Source organism: Thrips palmi, unplaced genomic scaffold (genome assembly GCF_012932325.1).
Source record: "Thrips palmi isolate BJ-2018 unplaced genomic scaffold, TpBJ-2018v1 HiC_scaffold_17, whole genome shotgun sequence".
NCBI lineage: Eukaryota > Metazoa > Arthropoda > Insecta > Thysanoptera > Thripidae > Thrips > Thrips palmi.
Window position 1 is genome coordinate 11,677,380 of NW_023144626.1, and position 15,770 is coordinate 11,693,149.

General features: G+C 44.2%; 1 protein-coding gene across 1 annotated transcript in view; it reads right to left on the reverse strand.

Moving 5' to 3' along the window:
• Positions 1–4,284: 4,284 nt before the first annotated feature.
• Positions 4,285–15,770, reverse strand: part of LOC117644061 (esterase B1-like) — a 35,316-nt gene continuing 23,830 nt past the window's right edge. Inside the window, exon 12 of the mRNA XM_034383246.1 lies at positions 4,285–4,424. Coding sequence (XP_034239137.1) covers positions 4,285–4,424 — 140 coding nt within the window. The remainder of the gene's footprint in view (positions 4,425–15,770) is intronic.

Consider the following 15,770-nt stretch of genomic DNA (forward strand, 5'->3'; position numbering starts at 1 on the left):
GTCCGGGAGCACCACGGACGAAGAGTGCACTGGCGAAAGTGAAATGACCGAGGGACGTTGTCAAGGCCACCGTGCAGGTGACAAAGTCAACCATAGGGATGAAAATGCCCGGAAAGTTTCCGGAAACATTGGAAAAAAACACTGGTTTTTTTTCGTTTTTTTCCCTGGCCTCGGAAAAATTGGAAAGATTCAGCCTGAAAAGTAGGCAAAAAGTCGGGCATTTCGCCTGAAAGTAGGCTAAAAGCATACCTTTAACCCTTTGTGAACACCATTCTCAGTGCACTCAAACTTCTTATACCCTGTTGTGATCCCTTCTCGTGCGTTTCTTTTTTTGAGGTTGCTGTTGTGAATCTTAGATTGTCAGTATAAGTTAAGTTGTAACAAAGCACAAAAGTAGTCGGTTTCATGTTGATAGTGCTTAAAAACTAATTTTTCCTATTTTTCCTATTTTTCCAAATTTTTTGTTGTTTTTTTTTCAACTTTTCCGGTTCTTTTCCGACCCTTTGAAAGTTTCCGGAAAATTTGCATCTCTAGTCAACCACCTGTCTTCATGTTCTTCCGGAACCCAGTCGAGATTTACTCACTCTTGAGGGCCCACAGCCGGAGCTGCGTGCTGGCCTCCAGGACGTCGTCGAGGGCTCGTCGGCAAGCCTCGGAGGGCGGGTGTCGGCGCACGCCTTCGAGGAGGTTGAACCGCGGGACGGCTCCCTCGGGGAGGACGGCCGCGCCTGGGAGTGAATGCGCAGATGCAGTGGTAGCTCCAGAGTGGGTAGAGGAAGGGACCATTTGAGAAATCCTGTGTCCCTAGAGCGCTTGCAATCTCTGGAAATCCGAAATCTCCCCCAAAAAACTCTAGAAACTGCAGAGAGTGCATGGCATGCTCCCCCACAAAGCCAACCACAAATCCTTGTAGTGTGCTTGCAAGCGCTTGCAAGCATCGAAGTACGGTATTTTGCATACCTATCAGGTGGTCTAATTGTCACTTAGAGGGGGGAGGGGGCCAAACAACCCAAAACAACGACGAGCTATTGAAATCCAACCGTAGATAAGTTCTGCGTGTTCGTTGAAGCGGCCTCACCTCCAGCAGCTCCGTGTCCCCAAGTCGTGAGAGGTCCAGTGAAGGCCTCCTCCGTGAAAACCGCTCCAGCTGATGAGAGAACGGCCGTGGTCGACGAGGCCATGGTCGACGGGGCCGTGGTCGACGAGGCCGTGGTCGTCGAGGCCGTGGTCGACGAGGCCGTGGTCGTCGAGGCCGTGGTCGTCGAGGCCGTGGTCGTCGAGGCCGTGGTCGACGAGGCCGTGGTCGACGAGGCCGTGGTCAACGAGGCCGTGGTCGTCGAGTCCGCGTCGGGCGTCACAGCCCCCGGAGGCAGGGCGCCGCAGACGGCCAGGGCGAACACGACGACCACCACGACCTGCCGAGACCACGCCATGGCGGTTTCGGGGCGAGCAAAGTGTGGGCCTCGGACACTGCGACCGCGACCGGCTGCAGAGAGTCTCCACAAACTGACTGTTCGTCACTACCTTCCGACTGGAAGGCTTCCTTGGGCAGCAGGTAGCCAGGTCCAGGACACGTCGAAGAATGAGTGGCACGAGCGACCCTGCACCTCCGCTTTGTCATCACACACACGCACACAAAGGCGGCTACGGTGGAGGGGACGGCCAGTTTCGCGCCAGCGCATCGATGGCCTTTGATCTCCGCCTGCAGACTCATTCCGAGAGTCATTTTCGACACTCTGTCTCTCTCGCACTCATCAAGCGCGGATCCGTGTGTGTGTGTGTGGGGGGGGGGGGCAAACCCTGAGACGCGCATGGAAAAAAAGAGAGGGAGAAAGAGAGGAGAGAGAGAGAAGACAATGTAAAGATAGGCGGAAAAATGGGAAAGTTTGAATTTGACGTGTGAAAGTGCGGAGCTTTTAGCTCGCTTCGCTCGCAATAAGCGATGAGCTTGGTGAACAAGACGTCGTTGACGGTGACGGTACGGTCTAAGTCCTTGTAACGAATAGGAATATTGAAAAGTATAAGGGGTTTGCTACGGGCCTGGGTCGCAGGTTATGCTATTGGGATATTGTTTTATTCATTCTTTAGAAACCTCTTCAACAACGTAACGGCAGTCTTAAACGACCCATGACTTGTGGGTCGCATTGCTCGCAGAGCATTTGTATTTCTATTTGCCTTTTAGATTGGAAACTTCTGAAACGCGTTGAAATTGAGCCAGAATTTTGAAAAAGTATGGAGCTTGCGGATCGCTACGCTCCCTGGCATTAACTGCAGCCGTCATTTAATCCTTTTCAAACATGTAAGTTTATTAATTAGAAACCTTTTAAAATCAAATAGAACGCCAGTCCTAGACTGAAAAACGCATCAGTTGGTGTGGTCAAAATGGCACCCATTTGACCACACCAGTGGTGTGGTCTAGATCACGTTCGGTTTTTCAGTGTAATTATGAACGACCTGTGGCTCGCTCTGCTCGCATATACACGTATTACTTCAACATCCAGTTAGTGTTGTTATCACATAAAAACCGCACAAAAGAAGAAACATTCAGCCCCAATTTACACAAGGACGGAAGCTCGCTCCAAAACACACGAGCTCTATAGTTTAGGACATGCTACCCATTCACACCTCGATTAAAAGAGTCTTAAGAGTATGAAACGCGCATTTTACAGCGAGAAACGGCCCACTTTACTCTTTAGACGGTCAATGCGGCGAAACGTCGCAATATCTGCGATGATGCCCCTATAGATAGGCAACCTGTGATAGACATTTGCCAGAAGTACCCCTCCTGAACAGAAATCCTGGATCCGCGCCTGCAGCCCCCGTCAGCCGCTGGCTGCTTGACGGCCGACCGCTTGGTACACTGTGTCCCAAAACCGGAACGCGGCCTCCAAAGGGAAGCCCCTGCGCAGCTGCATCGTCGCACCGATCTCCACGTAGCGAGGCGTCGCCGTCGTGCTCGGTGGCCAGGTCACGTTGAGGGCCGGGTCGGCAGCAGAGCCCGCGGCCGCCGCCGTCGGAAACCTGCGCCACGGGGAGGACCATCACAGTGGAGTGGAGGCACAACATGAAGGATTAGGGTATGACGAATCCCTGGACCGGAAGTCAAAGAAAAAAGTAGAACCAAAACCGCTTTTGCGCATGCCAAAGATGTCCCCCCTCTACTCTGAGGCAGCGTCTGCGCATGCGCAGAGGCAGTTTTGTATCTTACTTTCGTTCTTTGACTTCCGGTCCAGGGATTCGTTAAAATACGCTATAAAGGTTAAGGGGGCTCATACATGTTAAAAGCACTTTTTAAAAAAAAAAATTTGATGTAGACGGATTAAGATTTTACAATTTCTGTGTTAAAATCCTTTTAGATAATTGAGTAAGCTTCATTTTGGCTTAAGGGAAAGTGACTTTGGACATTTTTTGGAGATTTAGTCGAAACGTTTAAAATTTTGCTTCTCGTAAGATTTTGTTCGCATACTTGCTCAGATCTGTGGGGAAAAAATCAGGGAGACTCATCCCTAGTAGTGTCATAGAATTGACTAGAATGGGCTTTCTATCTGCAATAGTTTTCAAGAAAAAAAATAAAAACAATTTTTTGTTTAAAAATTTGTTTAAAAAATTGTCAAAAAAATTGTTTTTATTTTTTTTCTTGAAAACTATTGCAGATATAAAGCCCATTCTAGTCAATTCTATGACACTACTGGGGATGAGTCTCCCTGATTTTTTCCCCACAGATCTGAGCAAGTATGCGAACAAAATCTTACGAGAAGCAAAATTTTAAACGTTTCGACTAAATCTCCAAAAAATGTCCAAAGTCACTTTCTCTTAAGCCAAAATGAAGCTTACTAAATTATCTAAAAGGATTTTAACGCAGATATTGTAAAATCTTAATCCGTCTACATCAAAATTTTTTTTTTTTAAAAGTGCTTTTAACATGTATGAGCCCCCTTAAGCTCATCTCAAAGGATAGCTCCGGCACGGACGAAGAGGATCTAAAACGGAAGTAACACCTGGAAGTTTTGATTGGCAGTGCTGGAAACACATGTTCAGGTAGGGAACGAAACGTAACGAGACGTAAGCTTTTCCTTTGAATCAGATGGCAGAAGCGCTATTTGAATTCAGCGGTAGCATTTATAAAATGTTCTTTTGTTCACCGCTCATACTTTTTTATTATTTTTTGGGGAAAAGGGGGGGGGGTCATTTCTCACTTCCGCTTTTGTTCAGCTTTTGTTCCTCTTCTTCCACGCTAAAGCTTCTTTTGATTTTAGAAACTCTTCAGAGGTGGTTCTCATTGATTTACCCGAACTTCGCGAAGTTGGCCACCATGCGCGTCCACCGGTCCCTGACCAGCAGGTCGACATCGCCGGGTCGGATGTCCTCGGCGGACAACATTTCCACGGGGAACAGGTAGCCCAGCTCATCGCCGTGAGAGACACCTGCAGAAAAGCGAGTAATCAACGTGGAGAAGAGAGACAGGATCGTCGGAAACATTCAAAATGATAACTCGTGATAAAATCTTTGACTGAAATCTCCTTTGAGGTTAATATAAGGTGAAAAAATCAACTTCCAAAAGTAATGGGTGGCAGTGCTTTTGTTTATTTTATTTAGTTGCCCAAGGTAAAATAATCAATGGTGGGTCCCTTCCCTTTTTGGAAAAATGCATATTTGAAATATTAATTTTGAACGAATAAGCCAAATAAGCTTACACACTTAAAACTCTACAAAGAACTGCTCTTTGTATTACAAAGAATACGGCGGCTTCGCAGCCTGCGAAGGAAATCGTTTGTAATACGAACGATTTTCTTTGTACTAGGAAAAATTCTTCGTAGCCTACGAAGAACTTCTTCGCAGCCTGCGAAGGATTTTCCCTTGGAATAACAAAGAAAATCATTCGTATTTATAACGATTTCCATCGCAGGCTGCGAAGCCGCCGTTTTCTTCGTATTACAAAGAGCAGTTCTTTGTAGGAACTTATCTGTATAAAACGTTTAAAGATGACGCATAGCAGCCTTGCCTGTCGCCCTCGTTTACTGAGCTACGGCCGTTTTCGCCCAAAGTTGATTTTTGGAACCAAATTCGAAACGAACTGACTCGCTATGACAATTAGTGGCAAATTTGTCGCATCTTACACTCCTGTAAATATTGTCAGAAAGTCAAAAAAATGTCTGAAATCTTGATCAAAATTCGCGCACCTCTGAAAGCTGAAATTCTGAAAACCTTCTCTGATGTTGGTGGCCTGAATTCTACAGAATGTCAGAATAAGTTTTCAGCTTTCAGAGGTGCGCGACTTTTGATCAGGTTTTCAGACAGGTTTCTGACATCCTGACAAGATTTACACGAGTGTAACGACAAAGGCCGGGACATAAATTTGTTAAAGTGTCGTAATTTTCCTAACTCTTTCCTTGCACTGCTTTTATTGTGAACAACACTCTCGCGTGAATATCGCAGATCAGTGCTTGGATACAAATCGTTCGCTGCGCTCATCAGAACACGTCGACAATGTGGAGCTGCTGCCATGCCCAGAAGAACGGTAAGAACCGTGAAATTGACTTTCGTCGCTGCTGTTTCGTAACGAGTGTCTAACAGAAAAGGGTACAAGAGTGACTTCTTTATGTGGTCCATAATTGGAGTATCACGTTTTCGGCAATGTGTACGCTCTTTCTCCGCTGATACTTCACGCAGGTGGTGGCAGCGGCCGGGTGATTCCGTGCGTAGGGGGTCATTTCAGGTCACCGGGGCCTTGCGCCTGAACTGAGGTTGATTTGGTAGCTTGGGCAATTCAAATTTGTTTTACTAAACGAAGACCATGTCCTCATGTGGATAAGTCGATCTAACTTTTGTTTATCTGGGTTTCGTAAGCTGCTAAAGTGTCGTTTTGTAAGTTCCGTCATGGTCACCAACACCTATAAGACAACATTGCCATGCTGTAGTATATGACTCAGCCACATCAAAAGAAAACTGGCTATTTCACTCTCTCCCCTGACTTATTCTTCACAAAATTACGGAGGGTGACCTTTGTATCATCACTTGTTGAACCCGAAACAGCCTTTGGGAAAACGTCCACCGTGTGACCATGTGACCTATGCTGTTTTTACAAATGACGGTCTACTGGGGTTCCTTTTCATTTTAGAAACTCGCGACCACTTGGGATCGAAAGAACATAAAAAACACTTCCAGAAGCCCGTGCCCACGGGACCTGGGGCGGTCAAACGACGCTTCCAGGCCGTCAGAAGAGTTCAAAACGGTAAGGGTGTAAAAATGGATGTAAATTCCGTTTCGGGCCGTAGCTCCTCCATCTGAGGGAGAAAGTTCCCACAACCTTCGCTGAAAAATGCTATCATGGATGCTGAAAATGACACCGTCAACAGTTTTTACCTATCTTGTAACCCAGCGGTTCAGGAGACTAAAAACTTCGCTTTGTAAATTCCGTAATCTGTAAATTCTGTCATTATTTCTGTAAATTCCGCCGTATTTCATAGGGAGTGAAAATAAAAGTCAACTTGTAGCGCTGCCACGCTCAGAGGGGTACTGTGGGGTACTATGTATGCCATCTACACCAAATTTAGCCCCTAAAGTTGAACTTTAAAAAAGAACATTTGGTACATCCAAAATGACCCCCTACGCACGGAATCACCCGGCCAAGGGAACGCATGAAGCCATGTTTGGACGAGATGCAGCGGTTTCCCACTTCTTCGATATTAAAACTAGGCCTTCTAAGTCTTCCTGGTTCCTTCATTTGAATGGAAAAAGGATAAGGAGTCTAAGGAAGCCAACGTTTTAAGTTGTAGCACGCAAACCACGTGCAATCAAGCGTGGGACCGGGCAATTTGTCCCACCACACTTGGAGTTGCAGTGTGGAGATGGTACTTTGTCATATCAGGGGGTGGCAACGGCCTAGGGAGAGCGTGAAGCGATGCTCGCGCGGTCAGTGCAGAGGTTGCGCACTTGTTCGAGATTATGAAAACTAGACTGTGTTTTTCAAAACACTTTGGGCTTGAAATTTAGGGTGCATTAGGCTAATTGCCTTTCTCGAAACTCCTCCCTTACCGAATATTAAGGTGCAGTAAAAACACCAAAAAACACAAAAATCATAAAATTTAGGAAAAAAACTCGAATGCGCCATGTTGGTGTAAATGATTTTGCCCTTGTGTTCGGTTGAATTGGAAGTATCGGGCAGTCTACTAGGCCTAATGCACCCCAAATTTTGTGCTCTTTCGATCTGTGCAAATCGTTTTGCAATCAACGGCCTAGATCTTACAATCGAAGCAAAATAAGTAACCCCTCACTCTACCAAAAATGTCCTGTAAATGCCGTTAATTTATTACCAGTTTTCACTGTAGGTCAATTTGCAGCGTTAATTGTGATCTGCTCACGGGATTCACTGTGATCCTGTTCCCGGTGTTCACTGTGATCTGGTTCACAGTAAACACTGTAAGTTCGACGCCGCTGAGCACCGAAGTACTGCAAATCAGGCTCCAATACACGGCGTTTACTGTGGCCAGATCACAGTGAACACTGAAACCGAGATCACAGTGAACGCCGTGAACCAGTTCACAGCAAACGCCTTGAATCGCATAACAGCAAAAATTTGTAATAAATTAACGGCGTTGACACGACATTTTTTGTAGAGTGCTACACCTTACTCGCGCATGGCTTCACGCGCCTCCTAGGCCGTTGCCGCCCCCTGGTCATATCAGTCCCAGGTCACTCCAATGCCTTGTATGCCTCTGGAAGCTAAAAAATATTCTGTTTTTTCGGGACACCGAACACTGCAAATGCAAAGGCGATACTTAAGTACATTTTTGGGCGGTACGAGTATCGCCAACAAACAGCCTTACGGAAAATTATTGCCTTCAGAACGGCGATACACAGAAGTATCGCCAAAATTTGGCGATACTTTTGGGTATCGCCAAAACCACGGCATTCAACTAAGAACTCGTCCCCTTGATTTGTTCAACGTTCATTGCCAAATCGTGGCAGTGCTCAAAAGTATCGCCAAATTTTGGCGATACTTTTGTGTATCGCCGTTCTGAAGGCAATACTTTTCCGTAAGGCCGTTTTTTGGCGATACTCAATTGTATCGCTAAAATAGGTACTAAAAGTGTTGCCTTTGTATTTACAGTGAACCGGTCCTTAGACTAAACCCATTCTGTTTGCGACGAACAGTGCTAGCCACAGTTTCATCTATCCTCGTACTGACGCCACTGGCCTTTGATTGCGTTCTGGGAAGAAACATCCCTATGTATGCGGTAAGTGCACGGTGTGACTCACTGTAAGGAAGAGAAAGTGTCAGACGTGGCATTCTTACAAAAAGTTGCAATTAACACGGTTATGAGGCCACATTTTCAGTTTCTTTCGTCAGTTCCGCCAATTTACATCCCGTGATAACATACCATTACTTGCGGGGGGCTGGCCTTGAAGGATTGTTAACACAAATCAAGGTACTCCACTGCATCTTGAAACGGAAGAACAAAAGTAAGCATCAAAAACAGCTTCTGCGCATGTGTACCGGGTGGTGAGGGAATGTCTGCGCATTCGCAGAATCAGTTTTTAGGGCCTTCTATTGTTCTTCCTTTTCAAGATTCAGCAAACCCAAAATGATCAGTTTCAGTGGAGCATAGCGAATGGTACTTCAGAGCTACAACGGAAGATCAGACGCAATCATGGAGGGCGCAAAATTCATTAAAAGGCACGTCTGCGTGGCGTTCTCCTTGGCATAAGCAGTACCTGCACTCTCAATACTTACAGTTGTCTTTAGCAGCTTGATACAACAAAGAATTTATGACATATACAAGCATTCAATGAAAATACTTCGTAAGAGGGTATTTTGGACACTGAGAAAACCGTACAAACTATTTCAGGCCTTTTAAAGCAAAGCAGTTTGCTAGAGCAAAGTATTTTGAGCATACATAAGCTTACAAAGAAAATACTTCGTAATTTGCGACTTATTTCTTCGTATAACAAAGTAAATTAGTTTGTACGTATGTATGCTCAACATGCTTCGTAAGGTTTCAAGGGTGGAGGGCTCATCCTCAGCGTTATTTCGTACAGAAATTGACACATCTTCCGTTTTTGTTCTTCCGGGCGAGACCTCCTCCGAAATACCCTATTTTCGAACTTCTTTCCATAACGAACTTGCTTGTGCCTGACATATGCCCAAAATACTATTCGTGAGCTCTGGAGCGTGCGGGATTCACAAGCTCACCCTGAAAACAAGGATGTTTTTTTCATCCAGGATAACAGTGACCTTCTCGGATAGCCAATCTTTAATTTGAAGTGGACGTGTGTTCTAGGGACCCTTCATCGCGTTCATGCACACATTCGACGTCTGCCCATCAGCCGAGAGAGTAGTCCTGATATTCCGCACCAGCCACTTCAACCCCGTCAGGCCCTTCGACCTCCAGATTCTTTCTGGAAACATGACGTTCAAAGTTGACGTAATGGACAATCATTGGGTAAGGGATGCAATTCATTAAGACTACTCCGAGAGGTCCTCTTCGAAGATGTACACTCTCATTCCAGGAACGTGATATCACGTTAAACGAACGTGACAATGTCACGTTCGTTTGAGCATTGTGTCACGCTTGTTTCAATGTGAATAAGCTAATTCAAGGCTGATTCACGTTCCAAACGAACGTCACGCAATGCTCCAATCCAATGAGATCTCATTGATTGGTGCGTCTGACAGCAATTTGCATACAGGCTTTTTTGTTCGAAATCGGATTCCAGATAAGTTGTTCTCAGACAGTTTTGCTCTCTCCTACGGTTTGTGGAACATGAGACTAAGATGGTTTGGGACAAAAAAAATGTCTCTGGAGTACTATCTGGTTTTGATCAGCACCTCGAGGGTGCACTGTCATTCCCACTCGTTTAAATCTTGTCAGGATGTCAGAAACCTGTCTCAAAACCTGATCAAAATTCGCGCACCTCTGAAAGCTGAAAACCTATTCTGACATTCTGTAGAATTCAGGCCATCAATATCAGAGAAGGTTTTCAGAATTTCAGCTTTCAGAGGTGCGCGAATTTTGATCAGGATTTCAGACATTTTTTTGGACATTCTGACAAAATTTACACGAGTGCCAGGAACGTGACATCACGTTGAAACGAACGTGACAAAATGTCACGTTCGTTTGAGCATTGTGTCACATTCGTTTGGGTGTGAATTGGCCAAAAATCAGCCTGTTCACATTCAAACAAACGTGACACAATGCTCTAACGAACGTGACATTTTGTCACGTTCGTTTCAACGTGATGTCACGTTCCTGGAATGAGAGTGTGGTAAGGGCTACTGACTGACTGAAGGCTGATTGACTAACCGCGCTGATTGTTCCATTTCAGACATTCGTTGACTTCGCCGTACGATCAAACAACCAGTGGAAAGAGAACGCCTTCGTCATGAACTTCCCCAGAACGGGATGCTCCTCGTTGCGTGAACACGCCCCTGACTTCTTCCGCATCATCGCGAAGTACAGCGGTGCGTCTACGGACAAGGCGGAGCCCTGTCGCGTCCCAGCGGTATGCCCTCACTTTAAACACTGTTATCCAAGTTGTGATACTTTCAACTCAAAAACGTGTGATAATATCCAAAATGTGATTCCCACGAATAATTGCTCCCCAGATGCAATGACTTTTGTATCACAAAGTTTTTGCAATGATCATCGCACATTTCTGCAATGAAAGTAGGAATTATTGCACAAAAATGCGATGATGGCAACACAAAATCTGCATTCAATACAGTTTTTTGCAATGATCATTGCAAAATTCTGCGATGCGGCTGCTCATCACACCTTTTTGCAATAATCATCACAGAATTGAGCGATGAAATTTGTATCGCGCTGAAAGTGCGTTCTGCATCGCAAATGGAATAACCGTGAACGTCCTAAAAATTTTAAATCCTTTCTGGATGAAGGAAGACAGCAGGGGTGGCAACGGCACCGCCATTTCATTGCCGATACTTCTACAACAAATTGTTGCGATAATACCGCGTTAGCTATTCCTACGATTTATCGCACCCTCACTGAAAAAATACGTCAGTGAACACTCTCATTCCAGGAACGTTACATCACGTTGAAACGAACGTGACAAAATGTCACAAACAGCCTTGTTGACTCAGCCTTCCTTGCCCAATTTTGGGTGACGAAATATTCATCACCCTAAATTTGGTAACCGGCGTCAGGTCGCCCAAATTTGGGTAACGTCGACGACGCCGTGAGGTCCCCGTTGGCGTCCTTCCGGGGCCACCACGTTGACCACCACGTGGCCTTGAGGCCGCCGTGAGACCTGGAGGCCTCAACGCCGCATTGTGGTCATCGGGGACCTACCGTAAACCGGGGTAACTTGAGACAATATTTCACGTTTTTTGGACCGTGGGTCTATCCTCTTAAGGGAAACGCGTCAGGCCGTCAGTCAGTCAGTCAGTCAGTCGAGTACTCTCACCAGCATTATATTATTCAAAAATTTATTTGTACGACAAGAAAGAGCAAGTGTTATAATTCCACGATTATCCCGACACCGAAATCATTTTTTATAAAGAAGTGCACGATCGTCATGTTTCTTGCGTTACTGGCAGATTCAATTGCCAAGGAAACAAATGAATACGAACGTACGGGAAGCAGAAGCAACTTATCTATTTGTTTATGTGCCGAGCCAGTAGTTTGTTAATTGAAAATTGTTTAGCTGTCTGTTTGAAAATTGTCAGTACTATAGAAATGGAAGTCGATCGTGCGCACGTTGGTGCTGCTTTAGCTGCCGTCTATTGGCTGGATAATTTTCTGGATGGTTCGTATTTATGAGTTGACGTAGTGGGGTTCCGTGTGTTGTCGCGGCTATTTCTGTCTTCAGTAATGTTTGTGTGTAAATGGATTCAGATGATGATGATGTGGACCGCCTTTGGGAGAAAGTGACTGTGAACGTGGAGGAGTACAGGACCATGGGTGACCCTGTTTTCAGGTGGCACTTTAGGTTAAGAAAACCTGTTTTTGAGGTGGGTCTTAGCTGCCAAGAATTTGATGCCTTTCTTTAATGTCTCCACCGTTCAATGCCTCTCTTCCTGAAACGAAATTTCATTTTGCAGGAATTGGTGGTAGTGGTGGCTAATCACCTTATAGATGCTGGGCGATTCATCCGTGAGAGGACACCATTTCCCCACATTCTGTTGATGGTTTTGTGGATATTAGCAACGCCAGACACATTTCGTAGTGTTGCACTTAGATTTGGGAAGTACCCCTCTGAAGTGCACATGCACTACAAGTACATCATCGAGGGCCGAGGGAATTGGGAGAGAGATACATCACTTGGCCCAATCAAGAAAGGCGAAATGCGGTCAAAGCAGCTCTTGGAAATGCGAGTGGGATCCGTGGGATTGTTGGAATTGTAGATGCTGTCCATATCGCCATCCCTGCACCTGTTGAGGAGGCTGCAGCTTATAGGAACTTTCACCATGGCCACTCTATCAAAGCTCAAGTGGTATGCGATGACAGACTATTGATTACAGACGTTTACATAGGTGAGGCAGGCAGTCTCCATGATGCAAGGGTGTATCGACGCAGCCCACTGTGTAGCAACCTGTTGCTAAGGGAGGATATGTTTGGTGATGATGAGCACATCATTGGCGACACTGCTTATCCACTCACTAACAAGGTAGTCACATTTAGAGTCGCACTTCAATCCATTAAAATTATTTTATCATGTGAATTGTGCTTATTCTTGCAGCTGCTCATACCATTTAAAAACAATGGTCACCTCACAGTAGAACAGAGAAACTACAATCGAAGATTATCCAGTGTACGATGTCGAATTGAGCATACATTTGGCCGTGCAGAATCCCAGTGGAGGCGCCTACAATATCTCCCATGTCGAGATATGGACTTCGCAATTGATCATGTAGCGGCATCACTAGTTCTGCACAATTTCAGAACTATTCATGGAGAAAATGTAATTATAATACATTGCTGTAAGTTTGAGTTGCCTGTTGCAGTTCATGTGTAATGCTGAGTGTTTCTAATGTTCACAGGTGAATGCAAACCCCAACTTTGAGGATGAGGATGTCATTGTCCCTGGTGATGGTGATGGTGGCTGGATTCAGCAGGAAGTGCATGATCACATTCCTGACCCTCATGTACCAAGGGGGGAACTAGCAAGACTTTTCAGAGAAGCCTCAGCACTAGGAGAACAGAAACGGTGGGATATCTGTAATGGGCTTCCACCTCGTGGTGAATGAACCCTTACTGTATGATTGAACAGGGATTCCCTTTCCAATTATGTTAAAAATGTAAATGAGTTTAAATTAAGTATCTAAAAATATCTTCCTGCCAGAGTACCTTCATCTATGTAAAAAACGAACAAACTTGTTACTGTGTACATTTATGTAAATTTGTTTAATTTATTGTAAAATTTTGTGCACCACCATACCTGTAAATGTCTGCTAGGCTTGCCCTACACGAACGTCTTATAAATTGAATTTGAAAACAAACTATCAGTAATGAGCTAACTTCATTTGCAACGTCGTTCATCTTTTGTAGGGGAGATTGCAATTGCTGCAGGGGAAATGAAAGTACTAATTTCATTTGGTTCAATGTTTCTTTAACATTGGAGAAATTCTCCTCTTCCTTGACATACATTGTTTCAACATAGAAAATTAACTGATGCAATGTTTCTTTAACATTGGAGAAATTCTCCCCTTCCTTACACAATCAACATGCATTGTTTCAACATAGAAAATAAAAACATAAAAATAATCTAATGTTTCTTTAACATTGAGAAATTCTCCCCTTCCTTGACATACATTGTTTCAACATAGAAAATGAACTGATGCAATGTTTCTTTAACATTGGAGAAATTCTCCCCTTCCTTACACAATCAACATGCATTGTTTCAACATAGAAAATAAAAACATGAAAATAATTCGTAAAACAATATTTTTTACAAATACCCTATTCATACACAATTTCACACTGACAGCATGTCCTGCTTTTTCCATTTGCCATTGTGGACAAAAACTCGAATAGTTGCAAAATAATTAACAAGCAAAGCGAAGCAAAGCCCTTGTTAGGCAAGAGATGGCCCGACGAACGTTTACACTTTCTTCTATAATTAACAACAAATCGAGTTTTTGTCCAATCACGAAACTTTATAACCCAAAATTTTACATTTTTTTTAGATCTTTCGAACAGTATGATCATATTGGATTCACAGGCAATACATATTCTCCTAAAGATGACTTTTTAGTGTTTTAGAGCTTTTGCTGAAATGTGCAAAGTTTCGCCCTGGCAACAATTTTCGTCCGATTACAAAGTTATATATACCAAAAAATTGCATTTTTTGAGCTCTCCCCATTCATATAAGTATATGGGACCTCTAAGAAAACAAAAGACCCTTAAATCCAATTTTTAGTGTTTTGCAACTTTGTTTTGGCGTTAAAACAAGTGCCCGGGCTTAACCAAGATGTTGAGCCATATCGCCCAGACTTTGCAGGAATATAAAGGAACCTATTCCCCACCCATTGCGAGATAGCCGCATCCTGGGAGATCCATGGTTTGGTCCCTGTAGGGCCAAAAGTGCCATTTTTCACTATTAGACCCAAGTTTGGAGCCTCCAAAGAGATAGAAGGTGACGACACCAGACCCCAGCATTGTGGGATCTCTTTTCTAATATGGTCAATTGCAAACAAAACCATACGCCGCTTAATTCTGAGACTTTCGATCCACCCTAGGCAGGAATCAAAGTGGATCGAAGGAGCACCTTTTTCAATACCTTCATGAAATGATCCTAAAAATGAAAAGATTGCCTGGTGATATTTTTCTTGCTTCCTAAAAGGGTCATTCTACAGAAATGTTACAATTTCGCAGTTAGAACCGTGAAAAAATAAAAGTTGTCCGATTTCATTCATATTGGGCTTGTTTTTCTTGTTTCGGCATGGAGAATGCGAAACGATATCAAGCGTCACACTTTTCGAGAAAAAAAATTTTCTCCACTGAAATCATAAGGGAATTGTCTACGGAGTTTACATAAATTGACGCCTACGGAGTTTACATTTTGAAGCAAATACCTGGATTGCAGCCGTATGAGTTGGAACAGTAGAACGCGCATACACAGCTGACTAAAGGACCACCAAAGCATTGTTTTTATCCACAATTCGAAAGTTTGACGCACAGGGGATCCGTGGCAAATCGGGTACGGAGTTTACATACAAAAAAAATACGCGACCCCCTTTTTTAAATTTGGGTACCAATTAGATGCTAGCCATTGGACTCACATCCTTCAAACTTGGTGGCTAGATGTGTTTTTTCATCCGGAATCCATTGCAGTCTTCAGATTGAGGCTGTGACTTCCCGTTTGTCTCCTGTAGTGCCAAACTCGTTACAGTGCACATGTGGATTTTAGGGAAGTAAAAACTTCGGGACAAAAGTTAATTCTGTGCAGGCACAAAGCTTCAAACTTTTTACTAAAGTCAGTGGGATTAAGTTAAAGTATAAAAGTGCCTTAGCAAATAGAGCCGTCGGGAATGATTGTCCTGCGTCTCGTTTAGACATACGAGAGGCGCAAACTTAGTGAACTACGCATCGGGACAGCCACGGAGTTTACATTTTGCACCTTCCGGAGGCCACAGCCATCTGAAAACCTCAGAAACTTTCAAACCCAATAGTGGATCATTTTGAAGCACAAAAAGCACCATCTCACCGCGCAAACCGCGTCTTTCTAGGACGAACCGTTTCGTCACAAAGGGGCAGGGACATCAAATTGTAACATTTCTGTAGAATGACCCAAAAACAAACAGTTTTTTT